The sequence below is a fragment of the Belonocnema kinseyi genome, chromosome 2 (assembly GCF_010883055.1).
Source record: "Belonocnema kinseyi isolate 2016_QV_RU_SX_M_011 chromosome 2, B_treatae_v1, whole genome shotgun sequence".
NCBI lineage: Eukaryota > Metazoa > Arthropoda > Insecta > Hymenoptera > Cynipidae > Belonocnema > Belonocnema kinseyi.
The window spans coordinates 133,243,396-133,261,591 of record NC_046658.1 but is presented as its reverse complement, the minus strand read 5'-3'; the positions used below and the strand labels follow the sequence as shown (position 1 = coordinate 133,261,591).

At 22.6% G+C, this 18,196-nt stretch overlaps 1 protein-coding gene across 2 annotated transcripts in view; it reads left to right on the top strand.

The window, feature by feature from the left end:
* The window catches only part of LOC117168019 (ATPase WRNIP1-like), a 31,061-nt gene extending 14,540 nt beyond the window's left edge, over nucleotides 1-16,521 (top strand). For both annotated transcript variants that reach the window (XM_033353337.1, XM_033353338.1), the window contains exons 4-6: nucleotides 5,389-6,271; nucleotides 11,262-11,483; nucleotides 16,320-16,521. In XM_033353337.1, the coding sequence (XP_033209228.1) occupies nucleotides 5,389-6,271; nucleotides 11,262-11,483; nucleotides 16,320-16,411 (1,197 nt within the window). In that variant the 3' untranslated portion in view covers nucleotides 16,412-16,521. The remainder of the gene's footprint in view (nucleotides 1-5,388; nucleotides 6,272-11,261; nucleotides 11,484-16,319) is intronic.
* The last annotated feature ends 1,675 nt before the right edge of the window (nucleotides 16,522-18,196 follow it).

Here is an 18,196-nt window from a genome sequence, read left to right as displayed (position 1 = left end):
TGTGTGGGTGAACATTAATTTTTTAACTGAAAAGTTAAATATTTGATCGAAATTCTTTTTTTTTAATTAAAATTATGTTTGTTAACTGAAAAGGTAACTACCGTTGAAAGTTCATCAAATAAGTTTTTAAAAAACTTGTGAATTCGGATGAAAATGCAACTATTTGCTTGAAAATTCATGTAATTTTTGCAAAAAAAACTCTTTTTTGGTAGAAAATCAATCTTCTAGTATGAAAATTAATGATTTTAGTTGAAAATTAAATTATTTGATTGAAAGTTAAACTATTTGGTTTAAAATTCAAATATTTGGTTAAAAATTTATTTTTTAAAGTAGAAAATTTAAATTATTAGGTTGAAAAAATCATATATTTTGTTGAAAATTAAATTTTTTTTTAAATTCATCTATTTTGTTGAAAAATCGTCTGTGTTGAAAATTAATTTTTTATGTGTAGTTTAAAATTCAACTATTCCAGTTCAAGATTCACCATTTTAGTTAAAAATTCATTTATTGGTTTAAATTTCAAATTTTCCACTTTGAGATTCCTCATCTTCGTTGAAAGTTCAACTATTTGGTTGAAAATTAATTTTTTCTAGTTGAAAATTCAATTCATTGTTTGAAAAAACATATTTTTTGTTGAAAATTTAAATATTTGTTTAAAAATTCATGTCTTTTTCAATAATACTTTTCGTCTCTTTAGTTGAAAATTTAAGTATTTTGTTCAAAATTGGTTTCTATTTCGGTTGAAAATTAACCCTTTTTAAACTGAAAATTTAATTATTACATTTCTAGTTCAAATTTTTTTAAATTAGAAATTCAACTGTTTGATTGAAAATTTATCTATTTTTTTGTTTTGAAAATTCATGTCTTTGGTTCAAAATTTAAGTATTTTTATTTAAATTCGTATTTTTGTTATTACATTCAACTATTTTATGTATAAATTTACATCTTTTTTGGTTGACTTATCATAAATGATACTTTTCGTTGAGAATTCATCTTTTTTGTTTAATTGAAAATATAATTATTCCATTTTTGGTTAAAAATTTATATTTTCCCTTAAAAATATATAGTCCTATTTGAAAATTTATGTTTTTGATTGAAAATACCAAAAGATTTTTATTTGTTTAAAAATTTATCTTTTTAATTAAAAATTTAACTATTTGTTTAAAAATTCATGTGCTTTGTTAAAAAATCGTCTTTTTGTTGAAAATTAATACCTTTTGGGTTGAAAATTCAACTATTTCGACGGAAATTAATTTTTTCAAATTGGGAATTCAATTATTTGGTTGAAAAGTCATATATTTTGATGACAATTAAAATATTTGTTTAAAAATTTATGTATTTTGTTGAAATTTTAACTATTTTCTATCAAAATTAATGTATTTTGTTAAAAAATCATCTTTTTGTTTAAAACTAATACGTTTTGGGTTAAAAATGTATCTATTCCAGTTAAAGAATCACTATTTTGGTTAAAAATTTTACTATTAGGTTAAAAAAATATATTCATTAGTTGAAAATTCATGTATTTTGATGAAAAATCTGATTTTTTTTGTAATAAATTCATCTCTTTTGTGTTGAAAATTCAACCATTCCATTTAAAAATTCATCATTTTCGTTTAAAATGCAACTATATCGTTGGAAGTTAATTTTTTTTAGTTGAAAATTCAATTATTTGGTTGAAAAGTTATATGTTTTGTCGAAAAATCACATTTTTTTTGAAAATTAATTCCTTTTGGATTGAAAATTCAACTACTCCAGTTAAAGATTCATCATTTGAGTTAAAAATTTATCACTTTTGCTGAAAATTTCAAGTATTTGATTGGAAAATTAATTATTTGGTTGAAAATTCTACTATTCGATTGTAAATTAACTTTTTTGTACAAAATTTATATTTTCAGGTTGAAAAATTCACTGTATTGTAGAAAATCCGACTTTTTGACTTCAAAATTCCATAATTTTGTTAAATTTTGTTTTTCTTACTTAACTGAAATACTTTCTTAGTTGAAAATTCAACTGTTCTTTATAAGAGATTAAAATATGTTTATTTGAAATATAAAATATTTTATTTTTTGTTGACAACTCACATTTTTGTTCGATAATTTAACTGCTTAGTAAAAAGTTTAAATCCTAGTTAAAAAATGTTGGTGTTTCTTTTTGTTGAAGATTAATTTATCTCTTTGGTTAAAAATTTGATTATTTTATGGAAAAATCAATTGATGAAATTTTTGTTGTTAAAAATAAACTTTTTTTTTTGGTTGAGGGTTAAACTATTTTGTTTACAATTCTTCTTTGGATTGAAAACTCTACAATTTTGATAAAAGATTTAACTATTTGGTTAAACATTCAAATTTTTGGTTAAAAAAATTGTTTTCGAGAATTTTCCTATTTAAAAATTCAACTTTTTTTTTAGAAAACTCAAATACTGTAGAAAATGTTATTATGTGTTTTAAAAATAAATTTTAAACTAAAAATTATTTTTTGTATAAAGATTCAACTGTTTTTTTTTTTTGGAAATTCATCTTTTTTGTTTGAAAACTTATCTCTTTTGATAAAAGTTTTATCTTTTTTTGAATATTTTTTTAGTAAATTCATCTCTGGTGAAAACTTGAATTATTATTTTAAAAATTCGTTTTTTTGTATCGAAAATTCAAATTATTGGTTAAAAATTACTTTTCTTTCTTCCAAATTTAACAGTTTAGTTGAAAATTCGTAAAAAAATAAACTAGTGGGTAGAAAATTTAACAGTTTTCTTGGAAATAATTCGCATTTTTTGTTTAAAAAGTGTATCTTTTTTGATAGAAGTTTCATCTTTTTAAATTATTTTGGTAGAAAATTTATCTCTGGTGGAAAATCCAACTATTATTTTAATCGTTCGTAATTTTTAAATTGTAAATTCAAATATTTCGTTGAAAACCATTTTTTCTTAACAATTCAGCAATTTGGTTGGAAATTCGACAATATGGATTCAACTGAACTTTTTTGTTTGAAAGATTATATTTGCGAATAAAAAATTCAACTGTTTTGTATAAAATTCAACTATTGGGTAAACAATCTAACTGTTTTCTGAGAAACTCATCTATTTAATTTGAAAATTTATCTCTTTTGGAAGCAGTTTAATCTTTTTAATTATTTTGGTAAAAAATTGATATCTGGTGGAAACTTTAAATATTATTTTAAAAATTCGTTCTTTCTTTTTTTTAATTCAAATATTTGGTCAAAATTACTTTTTTCTTCAAAATTCAACAAATTTTTTGAAAATTCGACAATTTGGATTCAAATGAACTCTTTTGTTTGAAAGATTATATTTGCGAATAAAAAATTCAACTGTTTTGTAAAAAATTAACTATTGGGTAGAAAATTAACTTCTTTCTAGGAAATTCGCCTCTGACAGTTTAAATAAACAAACTTCTTTTAATGGAAATTCATATTTTTTTCATTCTGGATTGAAAAACCTTTCTTGGTTAAAAATTCGCTTTTTTGGGTTAAAAACTTATCTTTTTTGTTAAAAATTAAATTTTTTTTCGCCAAAAGGTAAACTCTGGTTAAAAATTAATCTGTGTCGGTTACTCTGTTGTTGAAAATTTAACAATTATTGTAGAAAATTCCACAATTTCGTTGCAATTTTTTTCTTTATTGCTTTAAAAATCTCTTTTTTTAAATTCGCTTTTATGGTACAAAAATGTATCTCTCTTGGTAGAAATTTCATAATTTTTGCTTAGAAGTACAAGTCTGTTTTGAAATAAGTCTCTTTGGGTTCATAATGCAGCTATTTTCTAAAAAATGATTTTTTGTCTTAAAAATTCAACAATTATATTGAAATTGTTTTTTTTTCCTCTGGACCAAAAAAAATTACCTTTGTTGATGAAAATGCATAATTGAAAATTCAACCATTTGTAGAAAATTCAACAATTTGGTTGCCATTTTTTTTCTTTCGTGACCAAAAATCTTTTTTTGTTTAGAATTCATCTCTTTGGTTGAAAATATAACATTTTTTTAATTCGTTTTTTTTTCTTAAATTAATGTTTGTAACTGATAATTTAAGTGTTTCTTTGACAGTTCAAAAGTTGTTTAAAAATCCATATATTTGGTTGAAAATTAATTTTTTTGTCTGAGAATTTATTTATTTAATTAAAAATAATTGTTATAAATTGAAAATTTATCTATTTTGTCGGAAATTAATCTATTTTGTTGAAAATTGTTCTTTTTTTGTATCTTTTAGGTTGAAAATTGAATAGTGGGTTAAAAATTCTTTCTTTTTTGGTTGAGGCTTCATTATTTTAGTCAAAAATTAATTTCTTTGCCTTAAAATTTAAATATTTCGTTAAAAATTCGTCTTTCAATTGATAATTTCTGTATTTTGTTGAAACTTTGTTTTTTCTGGTAGAATATTAATCTTCTTGGAGACTAATTCATCTTTTTGATTAAAAATTAAACTATTTATTTAAAAAGTTCTATAAAAATTAATGAAATTTGTTAAAAAATCATTTTATTGATTAAAAATTAGTATTTCTTATTGAAAATCTGTTTGGTTGAAAATGTAAATATCTTGTTGAAAATTCATCTATTATGTTGCAAATTTGTTTATTGGGTTTAAAATTAATTTTTTTCGTTGAAGATTGATTATTTCAGTTTAAAATTAATTTCTTTGTTTAAAAACTTAATTATTATGGTGAAAAATGCATATTTTTGGGCTTTAATTTCTATTTTTTTTTTCAAAAATTCCTCTTTTTGGCTTGAAAATTAGTTTCTTTTTGTTAAGAATTTAAATCATTTTTTGAAATCCGTATTTTTCGGTTTAATCTAACTGTTTTGATTGAAAAATAAAATTATGCAAAATGTACCTTTTTGAGTCAGTTTTTCTTCAAAAATAATTATTTTAATTTAAATAATGCAATGAAAATATTAAAAAACGGAAATTTTTCACTTTTTGTAAAAATAAATTCAGTGTTTCTTTAATTTTCATGAGTTTTATTATGTATAAACATTTTTCTAAAAAAGGCCATATCTATGCTATAAAAAAATGGCTGGAATGGTCGGTTTTTTATTTGAGAAAATATTTTAAAATTTTTTGAATGATTTTCTAAAATTTCGGAAAAGAACGTAGAAGATTTCAAAGCGTGAATTTAAAATTTTGAAAGATTCCCAGAAAATAAAGAAAATTTAGATTATTGCAGATTTCTAACGAAAAAGTAAGAAGCTTTTTAAGAATTATGAAAAGTTTAAAGAGAATGAAAAATTTTTGTTTACGATTTCTCGGAAAATTTTAATGAAGGGAATTTTTTTAATTTTGCAGACATTTAAAAAAAATTTTTAAACATTTCAAAGCGATTATTGAATTTTTAAATAAATCGTTTTCCAGGATAAACAATCTATAAGCAAAATTAATTTCAGACTTCTCTTGCAAACGTTATTGCTAACATATGCAAACAAAATTCATCCGGAAAACTTCGTTACGTAAAACTATCAGCTGCGATCTCAGGTGTAAATGATGTCAAGGAAGCGGTTAGTGTGGCTGGGAACGAACTAAAGTTTGGTCGTCGAACTGTGATCTTCATGGACGAAATTCACCGTTTCAACAAACTCCAACAAGACATTTTTCTGCCCCACATAGAAGCCGGCACTATAACTTTAATTGGCGCAACCACAGAGAACCCATCCTTCAGTTTAAATTCCGCACTGCTGAGTCGCTGCAGAGTGATTGTCCTGGAAAAATTATCAGTAGCGAGTCTGATATCGATTTTGAAAACGGCCGTTCATTCTTTAGAGGGCACTGTGCTGACCAACAGTAAAAGTAGTTGGAATGAGACAAACAGCGAAAGTAGTTCGCATGAGACAAACAACAAAAGTAGTCCGTATGAGAAAAAAAGTGAAAGTAGTCCGAATGAGACAAAATTTTTTATAGATGAGGAAACGATAGAATGGTTGGCAGAAACGTGTGATGGAGATGCTAGAATAGCTCTGGGTGGTTTGGAATTAGCTGTTATGTCGAAATCTCCAAGTAAAGGCGAATCTTTCTCTGAAAATCGATCTTCAATAACACTGGAGGATGTGAAAGAGAGTCTGAAAAAGACACATATGTTGTATGATAGAAAAGGAGATCAGCACTATGATATTATTTCAGCTCTGCACAAATCTGTCAGAGCTAGCGATGAAAATGCTTCTTTGTATTGGCTAGCTAGGATGATGGCTGGAGGGGAAAATCCAGTTTATATTGCGAGACGACTCGTCCGGATGGCGAGCGAAGATATTGGGTTGGAAGACCCTGAAGCTCTAGGTAAAGAGGATTTTATTTTTAAAAACTGGTTCAGATTTTACAGTCTTTGTCCTATTCTTCCCTTTCTTGTTTACCCCCCCCCCCCTTTTAAATTCGCCTCTATCGTCTTGCAAATTCAACAATTCAGTACAAAATTCAATTGCATGGTGGAATGTTTATATTATTTGTATTCTGGTAGATCTGTTTTTTAAAATTGAAAGTTAATTTTTTTTCAATGTAGATTTAACTTCCATTTTTGTCTACGAATGTACTTTTTTATTTACAAATTCAAGTATTCGGTTGTAAATTAACTTTTTTGGTATAAAATTGATATTTTCGGGTTGAAAAATCCACTGTTTTTGGTTGAAATATCAAATATTTAATTTTCTTCTTTTAAAATAATGAATTTTTTTGCTATTCTTTTTGCGAAAAATTTCTCTTTTTTACTGTTTTTTTCGTGTTTTTTCAATTAAATGCAAACTGAATTTATACATCCCAATAAGAAAATCCAGCTAGCTTTAGTTATAAGTTAATTCTATTGAATTGAAAAGTTTGCTATTATATTTTCGGCCAGGAATTCTTCTTTATTGGCAAAAAATTTAACTGTTTTGTTGAAAATTTCATCTTTTGCGGTAAAAAATTTGACTGTTTTGTTGTCATCTCGTCTTTATGCATACAAAATTTGTTCTCATGAATTAAAAATTTATCTTTTGGTAGAAAAGTCATCTTTCGAAACTGAATTATTTTATTGAAAAGTCATTTTATTAAAAATTTATCTCTTTTGGTTTAAAATTTAATTATTTTTTTTTTTAATTCAACTATTTTGTTGAGGATTTATGTTTTTTGGTAGAAAAATTTCACTTTTTTGTTGAAATTTGATCTTCTTGGGTAAAAAATTTGTCCTCCGAAAATAATGATTTATCTTTTGGTAGAAAAGTCATCTTTAAAAAATCAATTATTTGATTGGAAAGTCATATTTTTTGGTCGAAAATTTCAATGTTTAAAAATTCATCTTTTAATAGAAAACATATCTTTTTATATTAAAAGTTAATTATTTTTAATTGTAAAGTCTATACTATTATATTTTTCGTTAAAAACTCATCTCTTTTGGTTTAAAATTTAATTATTTTGTTGAAAATTTAACTACTTTGGTCGAAAATTCAATTTTTTTTGTTAAACATTCGTCTTTTTGGAATATTGTTAATTCAGAATTCATCTTTTTTGGTTAAAAATTTAATTATTTTGTTAAAAATTCATCTTTGTTGGTCGCAAGTTCAATTGTTTTGTTGAAAAATAATATTTTTTGGTCGAAACTTCTACAGCTTTGTTGAAAACTCATCTTTTTTCGGTAAAAAATTGAATTATTTTTCTGAACACTAATCTTTTTGGATATATTTTTGATTCAGAATTCATATCTTTTGGTTGAAAACTTAATTATTTGATTGAAAAGTCATATTTTTTGGTCGAAAATCCAATTTTTTGGTTGAAAAATAATCTTTTTTGGTCGGAAATTCAACTGTTTTGTTAAACACTCATCTCTATAAATATAAAATTCGTTTTTGTGAATTAAAAATTCATCTTTTCATAGAAAAGCCATATGTTTGTCTTGAAAGTTAATTATTTTCCATTGAAAATTCTTCTATTTTATTTTTAGTTTGAAATTCATCTCTTTTGGTCCAAAATTTAACTCTTTTGTTAAAGTCATTTTTTGGTAGAAAATTAACGATTTTTTATTAAAAATTCCACTATCATATTTTTGATATAAAATTCATCTCTTTTGGTTTAAAGCCTAATTTTTTTTATTGAAAATTTAACTGTTTTGTTGAAAATTCATTTTTTTTTATCAAAAATTGGTTTGTTTAAAAATTGTAGTACTTTGTAAAAAATAAATTTTTTGGGGCGAGAATTCCTCTCTTTCGTTGAAAATTTAACTGTTTTTTAAATTAACTTTTTTATTAAAAATTCACACTGTCAGAATGAAAATTCTACTTTTTTGGGAGACAATTCGATTTTTTTGTTTGAAAATAAAAATTCAACAATATAGTTGAAAGTTCAACTATTTTTTTTTTATGAAAAAAAACTGCTTCATAAAAAATTAATTTTTGTGATAGAAAATTCTACTTTTTGACATGAAGATTTAACTATTTTGTTAAAAACCAGCGTGTTTTTGTTTAAAATTCACGTTTACGGCTTTAAAATCCCAATGTTTTTGTTTAACATTGAAATATTTCTCATTTGAAAATTTGTCTTTTTGACTTGAAAATTCCACATTTTGGCTAAACCTTTTTCCTTTCTTGACTGAAAAATTTTTCTTGTTTGGAAATTCAACTGTTTTTGATCAAAAAATTTATTTTCTTTTTTTTTTAAATAACAAATATTATATATTTTGGTTGAGAATTCATATTTGTTGTTTCATTAAAGTACTTAGTTGAATGTTTAACGACTTGATAAAAAATATATTTTATTTTTTAAATTCATTTTAAAGAAAATTTATATTTTAGAATTGAAGATTTAACTGTTTTTTTTTTAATTCGCATTTTTGGATTGAGAATTTGACAGTTTGGTTGATTTTTTTGCTTTTTAGACTGAAAAATATTTTGTAGTTGAAAATTTGTCTTTTTGCTGTCAAAAATCTACAATTTGGTTGAATTTTTCTTTCTTTCTGGACTGAAAAATGGTTAAAAATTCAACTGTTTTTACTAAAGAAGTATACATTTTTTTATTGAAATATAAAATAATATATTTTTCCTTTATATTTAATCTTTTTTGGTTGAAAATTTAATTACAATGTAAAAAAAATCCATTTTTTTATTGAAGAATTATTTCTTTGAGAATTTAACCATTTGGTTAAAAATAAACTTTATTGTTGAAAATTTATATTTTTTATTTCAAAATTCATCTGTTTTTGTAGAAAAATCACCTTTTTGGGTTGAAAATTGAACTTTTTTGTGAAAACTTCATATTTTCGGGTTGAAAATTTAATTGATTTGTAGAAAATTAACCTTTCTGGATTGAAAATTTCACAATATAGTTAAAATTTTGTTCTATTTTGACTGAAAAATATTTCTTAGCTGAAAAAACGTCTTTTTCAATTGGAAATTGAACTATTTTGTTGAAAATTAACTTTTCTGGTGGAAAATTCTTATTTTTTGTTGAAAATTCAACCTTTTTGTACAAAAAATTCGCTTTTTTAGGTTGAAAATTTTACAATATACTCGTACTTGAAATTTATATTTTTTATTTTTATTTTTATATTTTTCATTTAGATTTCACCTTTTTGGGTTGTAAATTGAACTGTTTTTATAGAAAATTAGCCTTTCTGGATTGAAAATTTTACTTTATAGTTGACATTTTTTTCTCTTTTGACTGAAAAATATTTCATAGCTAAAAAATCGTCTTTTTCAATTGGAAATTAAAACCTTTTGTTAAAAATTAACTTTTTTTGTGGAAGATTCAACTGTTTTTTTTTAAATTCGCCTTTTTGGGATTTAAAATTTCAAAATATACTTGACATTTGTTTCTTTTTTGACTGAAAAATATTTCTTAGCTGGAAATTCGACTTCTTAGCTTGAAAATTCAACAATTTGGTTGAATTATTTCTCTTTCTTGATTGAAAACTATTTCCTGGTTAAACATTCAACTTCTTTTTATAAAAAAACTCGTACCTTTTTCTCTTTAAATATCAAATATAATTTTTTTCTTTGAGAATTCGTCTACTTTGTTTAATAATTTAAATTCTCAATTAAAAGTTTTTCTACTTTGTAAAAACTTCATTTATTTCGTTAAAGTTTAATCTTTTTAGTTCAGAATTGAACTATTTTGTTGAAAATTCATATTTTCGGGTCATAAATTCAACGACTTTGTAAAAAATTAATTTTGCATTGTTTAAAGATTCATTTCTTTATTAAGAATTTAACTATTTTGTCGAAAATCAACTTCCTTTTTGATAATTTGTCTTTTTTAGTTGAAAATTTAACTATTTTGTTAAAATTAACTGTTTGTAAAATATCCATATTCTGAATTAAAAATTTCACAATATACATGAAATTTTTTTTCTTTTTTGACTGAACAATATTTCTTAGCTGAAATCTGTCCTTTTAGCTTAAAAATTGAACAATATGGTTGAATTATTTTCCTTTCTTGACTGAAAAAATGTTTCTTGGTTGAAAATTTAATTGTTTTTTATAAAAAGCTTAAATATTTTTTTGTTGAAATATCAAAAGTTTAATTTTTTTGGCTTAGAATTGAACTATTTTACTAAAAATAATTTTTTTGATTAAAAATTCATATTTTCGTGTTAAAAATTTAACTATTTTGTTGAAAAAGAACTTTTTTATTGAACATTCGTATTGTCGGGTTGAATATTTAACTGTTTTGTATATAAAATGAATTTTTTGCTTTCGAATTCAAGAATTGGTTTGATCTTTTTTCCTTTCTTGGTTAAAAATTTCCAATTTTTGATAAAAAATTGTAATCTTTTTTTGTTAAAAGATTACATATTTTACTTTTCGTTGAGAATTAATCTTTTTTTGGTTCATAATTCAACTTCTGTTGTAGAAAATTCATCCTTTTGGATTGAAAATTTAACTATTTTGTTGAGAATTCATGTATTTTGTCAAAAATTCGCGTTTTTTTTAGTAGAAAATGATTTTGCTTCAAAATTAAAAGAATAATCCACGAGAATTGGTTAAATGTTTTTTCTTTCTTGACTGCAAAATCTACCTTGGTTTTAACTGTTTGGTTAAAAATAATGTTTTTGCTTCAAAATTCATCTTTTTGGGTTTTGAAAATCAAATTTTTTTCTGAAATATTCGATTTTTAGCTTAAAAATTTTAATATTCTCTTCAAAATGCAATAAACCTCGACTCGAAATATTCCCCTATTTTCTCTCGTTTTTTTTTTTGGTAAAAAATCATCCTATTTCCCTTATTTTGAAAGCATTTTGGACTTTGAAGTTTATTAGTTGAAATGAATTTTTTCTTAATTTAAAATAAATATTTTTAAATAATAGGTATTGCCGTGAATACGATGCAAGCTTGCCAAATGATAGGAATGCCCGAATCTGATGTTTTGTTAGCTCAGTGTGTGATTTATTTGGCGAGAGCACCAAAATCGAGATTGATGGAAGATTCACTCAGGGCAGCTCAAAGGCTCATTGCTGAACATAAAGGTCCTCAACCTTCTGTGCCTTTGCATCTTCGAAATGCGCCAACAAAGCTGATGGGTAATCTAGGTCAGTATTTCTTATTAAAAAAATAAAAACAATTTTTGTCTGGCTTCACGAAATGTTCCCTATTTTTGGCTAAAAGTCCCATATTTTGTATAAAATTTAGTACCAAATTTTATTTACTACTTTAATAATTATTTTTAATCAATTCATATATAATAATAAAATATAATTTATATTATAATTACAATTATAAATTATATTTCGAATTTAATTATTTTAAATTAAATGGATTTTATAATAAAAATAGAAAAGATTTATAAAAAATTATTTTATGAATTTAGTCCATTTATTAAAAAACTATATATTATTAATTATGAATGACATATTATTTCTAAAAATTGATTTTCAATCATTTTTAAATATTAATTAAAATTAAATAATAATTAATTTTGAATATAATTATTAATATTTAAAATTCTAATAACACGTTTCAGTATTATTACCTTGATAGTACTTATTTAATTTAATAAATTATTAATAAATTTTATATAATATTTAAAATTAAAAATTAAATATAATTCAATTGAAGCGCACTTCCTGAAATTTTTGGAATTTTCGTGAAATCTTTTTCGAATCAAATACAAGATCGGGTGGAAATATTTCAATTTTGTTGAAATTGCAATATTAAATTTAATAACAATGATTCTCGATCTGTAAAATAGCTTTATATTACCGTATTGAACTCATTTTTGTAAAATTCTTTTTTTTTTTAATCAATTTTTTTGGATGAAAATTCTACTATTTTGCTTTTGGTTAAAAATGGATCGGTTTTATTTGCAAATTCATGCATTTCATTTAAAATTCGTCCTTTTTCATTGAATCCCATTATTTTCTTTTATTTTTAAAAATTGCAATCTTCTTTTTTTGTGATATCAAATGAAACATTTTTTGTTCCGAATTCATCTCTTTTAAATAAAGATTTAATTACTTGGTTGACAGTTACTCTTTTGTTAAAAATGAATTTTTCGTCGTTAAAAAGTCACCTTTTTAATTGAAAATTCACCTCTTTGGTTGCAAAAAGTAGCTATTTTGTTAAAAATTCGTTTTTATTTGGCTGAAAATTAATTCTTTCACTAAAAATTTAACTATTCCAGTCGAAACTTTAACTTTTTGTTGAAATTTTTTTTAATTTTTGAACATTATTTTCTTTTTTGATGAAACTATAACTATCCAATTCTATATAATTCTATATAAATAATTCAATATAACTATTCTATTATCTTTTTGAGTTAAAAATGTTAACTTTTTCGATAGAAATTAATCTTTTTGTGGAAAATTCGTCATTCTGGTTGAAAATGAATTTTGTAATTGTAAATGTAACTGTTCAACTGTTTTTTGCCAATTTATTTTTAATAATTTAAAATTCATGTATTTTCTATAAAATTCGTCTTCTTCGGTAAACATGAATCTTCTATTCCATTTTTTTTTAACTTGAACTTTTTTAGTTTAAAATTCAACTATTTTGTTAAAAAATCGTCGTTGTGGTAGAAAATTCATCTTTTTGTTAAAAAATAACACTACTTGTTCAAATTTGAACACTTTTCTTAAAAATTTATATTTTTGTTTAAAATCCATCTATTCAAGATGAATATTAATTATTTCAGTTGGAAATTCATTAGTTTGCTTGAAAATTCAACTATTTGGTTGAAAATTAGTCTTTTTTAGTTGAAAGTTTAACTTTTTTGTCAACAATTCATTTTTTTTTTTTTGAAAAATCGTTTTTCTTGGCAGAAAATTAATTATTCTGTTTTTTAAACTTGAAAAGGTTTTAATTAATTAATTTAATTTTGTGTTGAAAATTGAAATATTTTGCTAAAAATTTATCGTTTTGATTTGAAAATTTAATTGTTTTGGTGAAAATTCGTTTTTTTTTTTGGTGAATAGATTAATTTTTTCGATTAAAAGTTCAGCTGTTGGTTTAATTCAACTGTTTTTTATTTAAAATTAAAATCTTTTTTGGTTCAAATAATAACTATAATATTTTTTTTGGACAGTTCATCAGTTTTAGTTGTAAATTATCCTAAATGCTTAAAACTTCCACTAATTTGTTCAAAATTATTTTTTTTGAATATTGATTTCTTTGGTTGAACATTTAAAAATTTGGTTGAAAATTCGTTTTTTTGTTGTTGAAATTTAGTTTTTTTATCTGAAAATTTAACCATTCCAGTTTAGGTTGTAAATTAATATTTAATTTTTTTTTAATTTGTGTATTTTTTTTAAATCCATCTGTTTGGTTTAAAAGAAAATTTTTTCTTGAAAAATCGTCTTTTTAAATGAAAATTATTTCTTAAATTGTAAATTCAAGTATCTGATTCAAAATTGATTTCTTGTTTTTTTAATTATACTATTCGTTTGAAAATTTTACTGTTGTGTTAAAAATTCAAATATTTTGCTAAAAATTCATCCTTTTTGAGTTGAAAATTTAATTGTTTTGATAAAAATTTATCTTTTTTGGTATAAAATTAAACTGCTTTGTTGAAAATTGATCCTTTTGGTTAAAAATTGTATTATTCGAATGAAAATTTAATTAATGTATTAAAATTAAAAAAATGTAGCTAAAAATTAATCCTTTTTTTATTGAAAATGGAACTTTTTTGTTTAAGTATTCCTTTATTGGTAAAATTTAATTTTCTTGGTTGAAAATTGTTGTTTTTGGTTAAGAATTGTATTATTCGATTAAGAATTTAATTATTGTATTGAAAATTAAAAAAAGTTGTGAAAAGTTCATCCTTTTTTGGTTGAAAATTCATCTTTTTGGTTAAAAATGGTATTATTCGGTTAAAAATTTAATTATTTGTGTCAAAATTCAAAAGTTTTGCTATAAATTCATCCTTTTTAGTTGCAAATTTAACCTTTATGTTAAAAATTTTTCTTGGTAGAAGTTTAATCGAACTGCTTGGTTAAAAATTCATCTTTTTGATTAAAATTTGTATTATTCGAATACATTTTTAATTATTGTGTTCAAAATAAAAAAATTTCCTTAAAAATTATTCTTTTTGGTTCAAGAATCAATTGTCTACTGTTTCTGATTTAAATTTGAAATATTTTTCGGCAAAATATTTAACGAATTGGTTTAAGTTTGAACTACTTTCCCTACAAAAATTTGTTTTGACGATTTATCTCTTAGATTACAAATTTAATTATGTTGTTAAAAATTCGATTTATTTTTGTTTAAAAAAATATTCCTTTTCCTTCTTGAAAATTTATCTTTTTGGTTAAAAATTCTATTATTTGATTAGAAATTGGATCATTGTATGTAAAATCCACCAATTTTATTTAAAATTCATCCTTTTCGGTCGAAAATTCAACTTTTTTGTTGAAATTATTATTTTTTTGTTATTGAAACTTAATTTTTTAAACTGAAAATGTAAATGTTCCATTTTTGGTTGAAAGCTAACTTTTGGTTGAAAATTCATATTTTCGGTTTGAAATTTGAACTAATTTGTTAAAAATTAATTTTTTGGTTTGAGATAGATCTCTTTATTTTTAAATTTAACTATTTTCTTAAAAAATGTTTTTTGTTGCTTAAAAAATTATTTTTTAACCAAAAAATAACGTACTTTTAACTAAAAACTAAAATTTTAAATAAAAAAGATGAATTTGCAACAAAAAAATGAATGTTCAAAAAATTTGTTGAACTTTCAACCCGAGATATTCAATAAAAAAATAAAATTTTGAAGTTTCAACCAAAGACTGTTTTTTAATTGTAATGAGAAAACAGTTGAATTAAGCCAAAAAAGGTGATTTTTTAAACAAAGAAAAATAATTTTTATACAAAAATCATATCTAATTTTAGGAATTTCAAGTTCTAATATAAATTTTTTTAAATAAAAATATAAATGGTCTAAATAAAGTTTCAATCTTTAAAATATGTAGATTTTAATAAAATTTTGTAATATTGTACGGCTTTTTAAATTTTTGTGAAATATTTAAAGTATTTTTATCTCGAAATATTTACAAAATGTTGAATCAGCGTCTGTTTACGTTCCCTAAATTTTAAGTTTCTATTTAAAAACTTATTTTTATAGCTTAAATCAAAATTTATTATTGACAAGTAAAAACGACATTGACCCTCAAAGTGCATACATGGTAAAAATCACGGTAAAGTGCATTATGGGTGTTAAACACCCCAGCGTATTTAATCATATACTGTTTAACGTCTATTTAATATTTTGACACAAAAAATTTATCCGATATAGTTTAAAGTATCTTTTTATAAGGTAGAGTTGATTTTATAGCCATTTATTTATTTGAAGTTTGTTAAAAAAGATTATTGAAAAAATAAACAAGTGACAAAAAAGGGGTTTTTACTTAAAAATTCATAACTCACGCAATTTTAATTATTTCTACCTGAAAATTTATGACTGTACTTTTGAAATAGTATAATTTCATGAAAAAATATTGCAACATGGGTGCTTTCCAAAAAAATATTTATTTGCAAAGTTAAAAATTCAATTTCGAAAAAAAAATTATTTCACACTGGGTGTACTAGACCCCACGATTTTTTTACTTCCACTTTCGGCAGCTGCTGCTGGTAGACACTATTTATTATCGGATTTATTAAATTATTAATTGAACAGGAATTTTTTTTAAGTAAATGGCCAAATCCTTTCATATAAAGAGTTCCCTGAAAGTTCCCTATTTCTATTTTTTAAATGTCCTATTCCCCCTGAACTATTATTTAGGATCACTTTGAAGCCTTTGTTATTTTGGTCACTTTTTTCACTTTTATAAACAAGTTTGTTCCTTTTTTTTTGATTCCCTGGTATAATGAAGCAGAAAAATCCTTAGTTCAATAAATAATAAAAATAAAAGTAGTTTAATAAATAATTTTTTCAGGATATGGAAAAGGTTATAATATGAAGCACAAAGATGTTTCCGGATTAAGCTACTTACCTGAAGGTCTAGAACACGTTAACTTTTTTCACTAAAATTTTCCCGATATTCTTCTTTATCATGCTTTGGAAGCAGGACTTCTTGAGATTTTTTGTATCTTTATTAAGAACAGAATTTTCGTATTCCAGTATTATATAATAATTATTCAAGTTGGTGCAAATGAATGTATGTTTTGATAAAATAAATTTGTGATTATTTGTATTCTAATATTTTTTAATAAAAATGTGTAATGAATAGAAAACATTTTTTTTCCTTTCCAGTACTTTCCAATTTCTGGTTTCCATTTTTTTTCGCTTTAATTTATCCTTGTAGTAAAATTTAATTTTAATGAAAATGTTGTTTGGTTGAAAATTAAATTATTTGTTGTTAAAAATCAATTAATTAAAATACTTAATTTTTTATTAAAAATTCATTTTTTTGTAAAAAAGAAATTTTGTTATATTGAATTTTTTTGCTGTTAAAAATTCAATTGATTTTAAGTTGCAATAATTGATCAAAAATTAATTTTTTTAGTTAATGATTCATCTCTTTGTTTGAAAATTTAACCAATTTCTTGAGAATTCGTTTTTCTTTTTGAAAATTGAAAAATATTTGGTTATTCATTTTTTTGTTGTTGGAAAATGTGACCATTTTGTTGAAAATTCGTTGTTTTTTGTTGTTGAAAATTCATGCATTTGGTTATACTTTTTTTTTTGAAAATTCAATTTTTTGGGGGTCAAAATTAACTCATTTAACTCCCATTTTTGGTTAAAAATCCATGTATATGGTTAAAAATTAACTTTTTGTTGAAAATTCATGTTGTTTTATTTTAGAAAATCAATTTATTTGTTACATTTTTGGTTGCGAATTCTTTTTTGGTAGAAAATTAATTTTCTTGAAATGGAATTATTTTTTTTTACAAATGCAATTGAAAACCAATTTATTATTACGTCTTTGGTTAAAAATTCATTTTCTTTGTTGAAAGTTGAAATAATTGGTCAAAAAAAAATTTTCTCGGTTAATGATTCATCTGTTTGGTTGAAAATTTGACCATTTTGTTGAAAATTCGTGCTTTCATTTTGGTTAAAAATTCATTTATATTTGTTTAAAAATTAACTTTTTTGTTGAAAATTCATGTTTTATTGTTGTTCTTTTTTGTTTGTAAATTAAATTAATTTGACTTCCATTTTTTTGGAAATGCTTCGATTTGGTTTAAAATTAAATTTTTTGTTAAGAATTCATGTTGTTTTATTTTTTTTAAATCAATTAATTTATTAAATTTTTGGTTGAAAATTCTTTTTTTGATAGAAAATTAATTTTTTGAAATGAAATTCTTTTTTTCTTGTTAAAAATGGAATTGATTATAAGTTGAAATAATTGTTCAAAAAGAATTTTGTGATCAATGATTCATCTCTGTTTGAAAATTTGACCTTTTTTGTTGAAAATTCGTGTTTTTTTGTGTGTTGAAAATTCATGTATTTGGTTAAAAATTAATTTTTTCGTTGAAAATTCATGTTTTGAGTGTTTAAAATCAACTTATTTAACTGCCATTTTGGTTGAAAATTCACGCTTTTGGTTGAAACCCAATTAATGTAACTATTCCGTTTTTGGTTGAAAATCCATGTCTTTTTTTGAATAATAATTTTTTTTGTAGAAATTAATTTTCTTGGACTGAAATTCATTTTTCTGGTTAAAAGTATCAGCTATTTACATTTTTCGTGGGAATGATTTTTTTTTTGAAAATTCAAATATTTTCTTGAAGATGAACTTTATTGCTAAAATTTTGATATGGCATTAGTGAAATATTCAATTTTTTTCAAGAATCATAGAAAAATTATTAT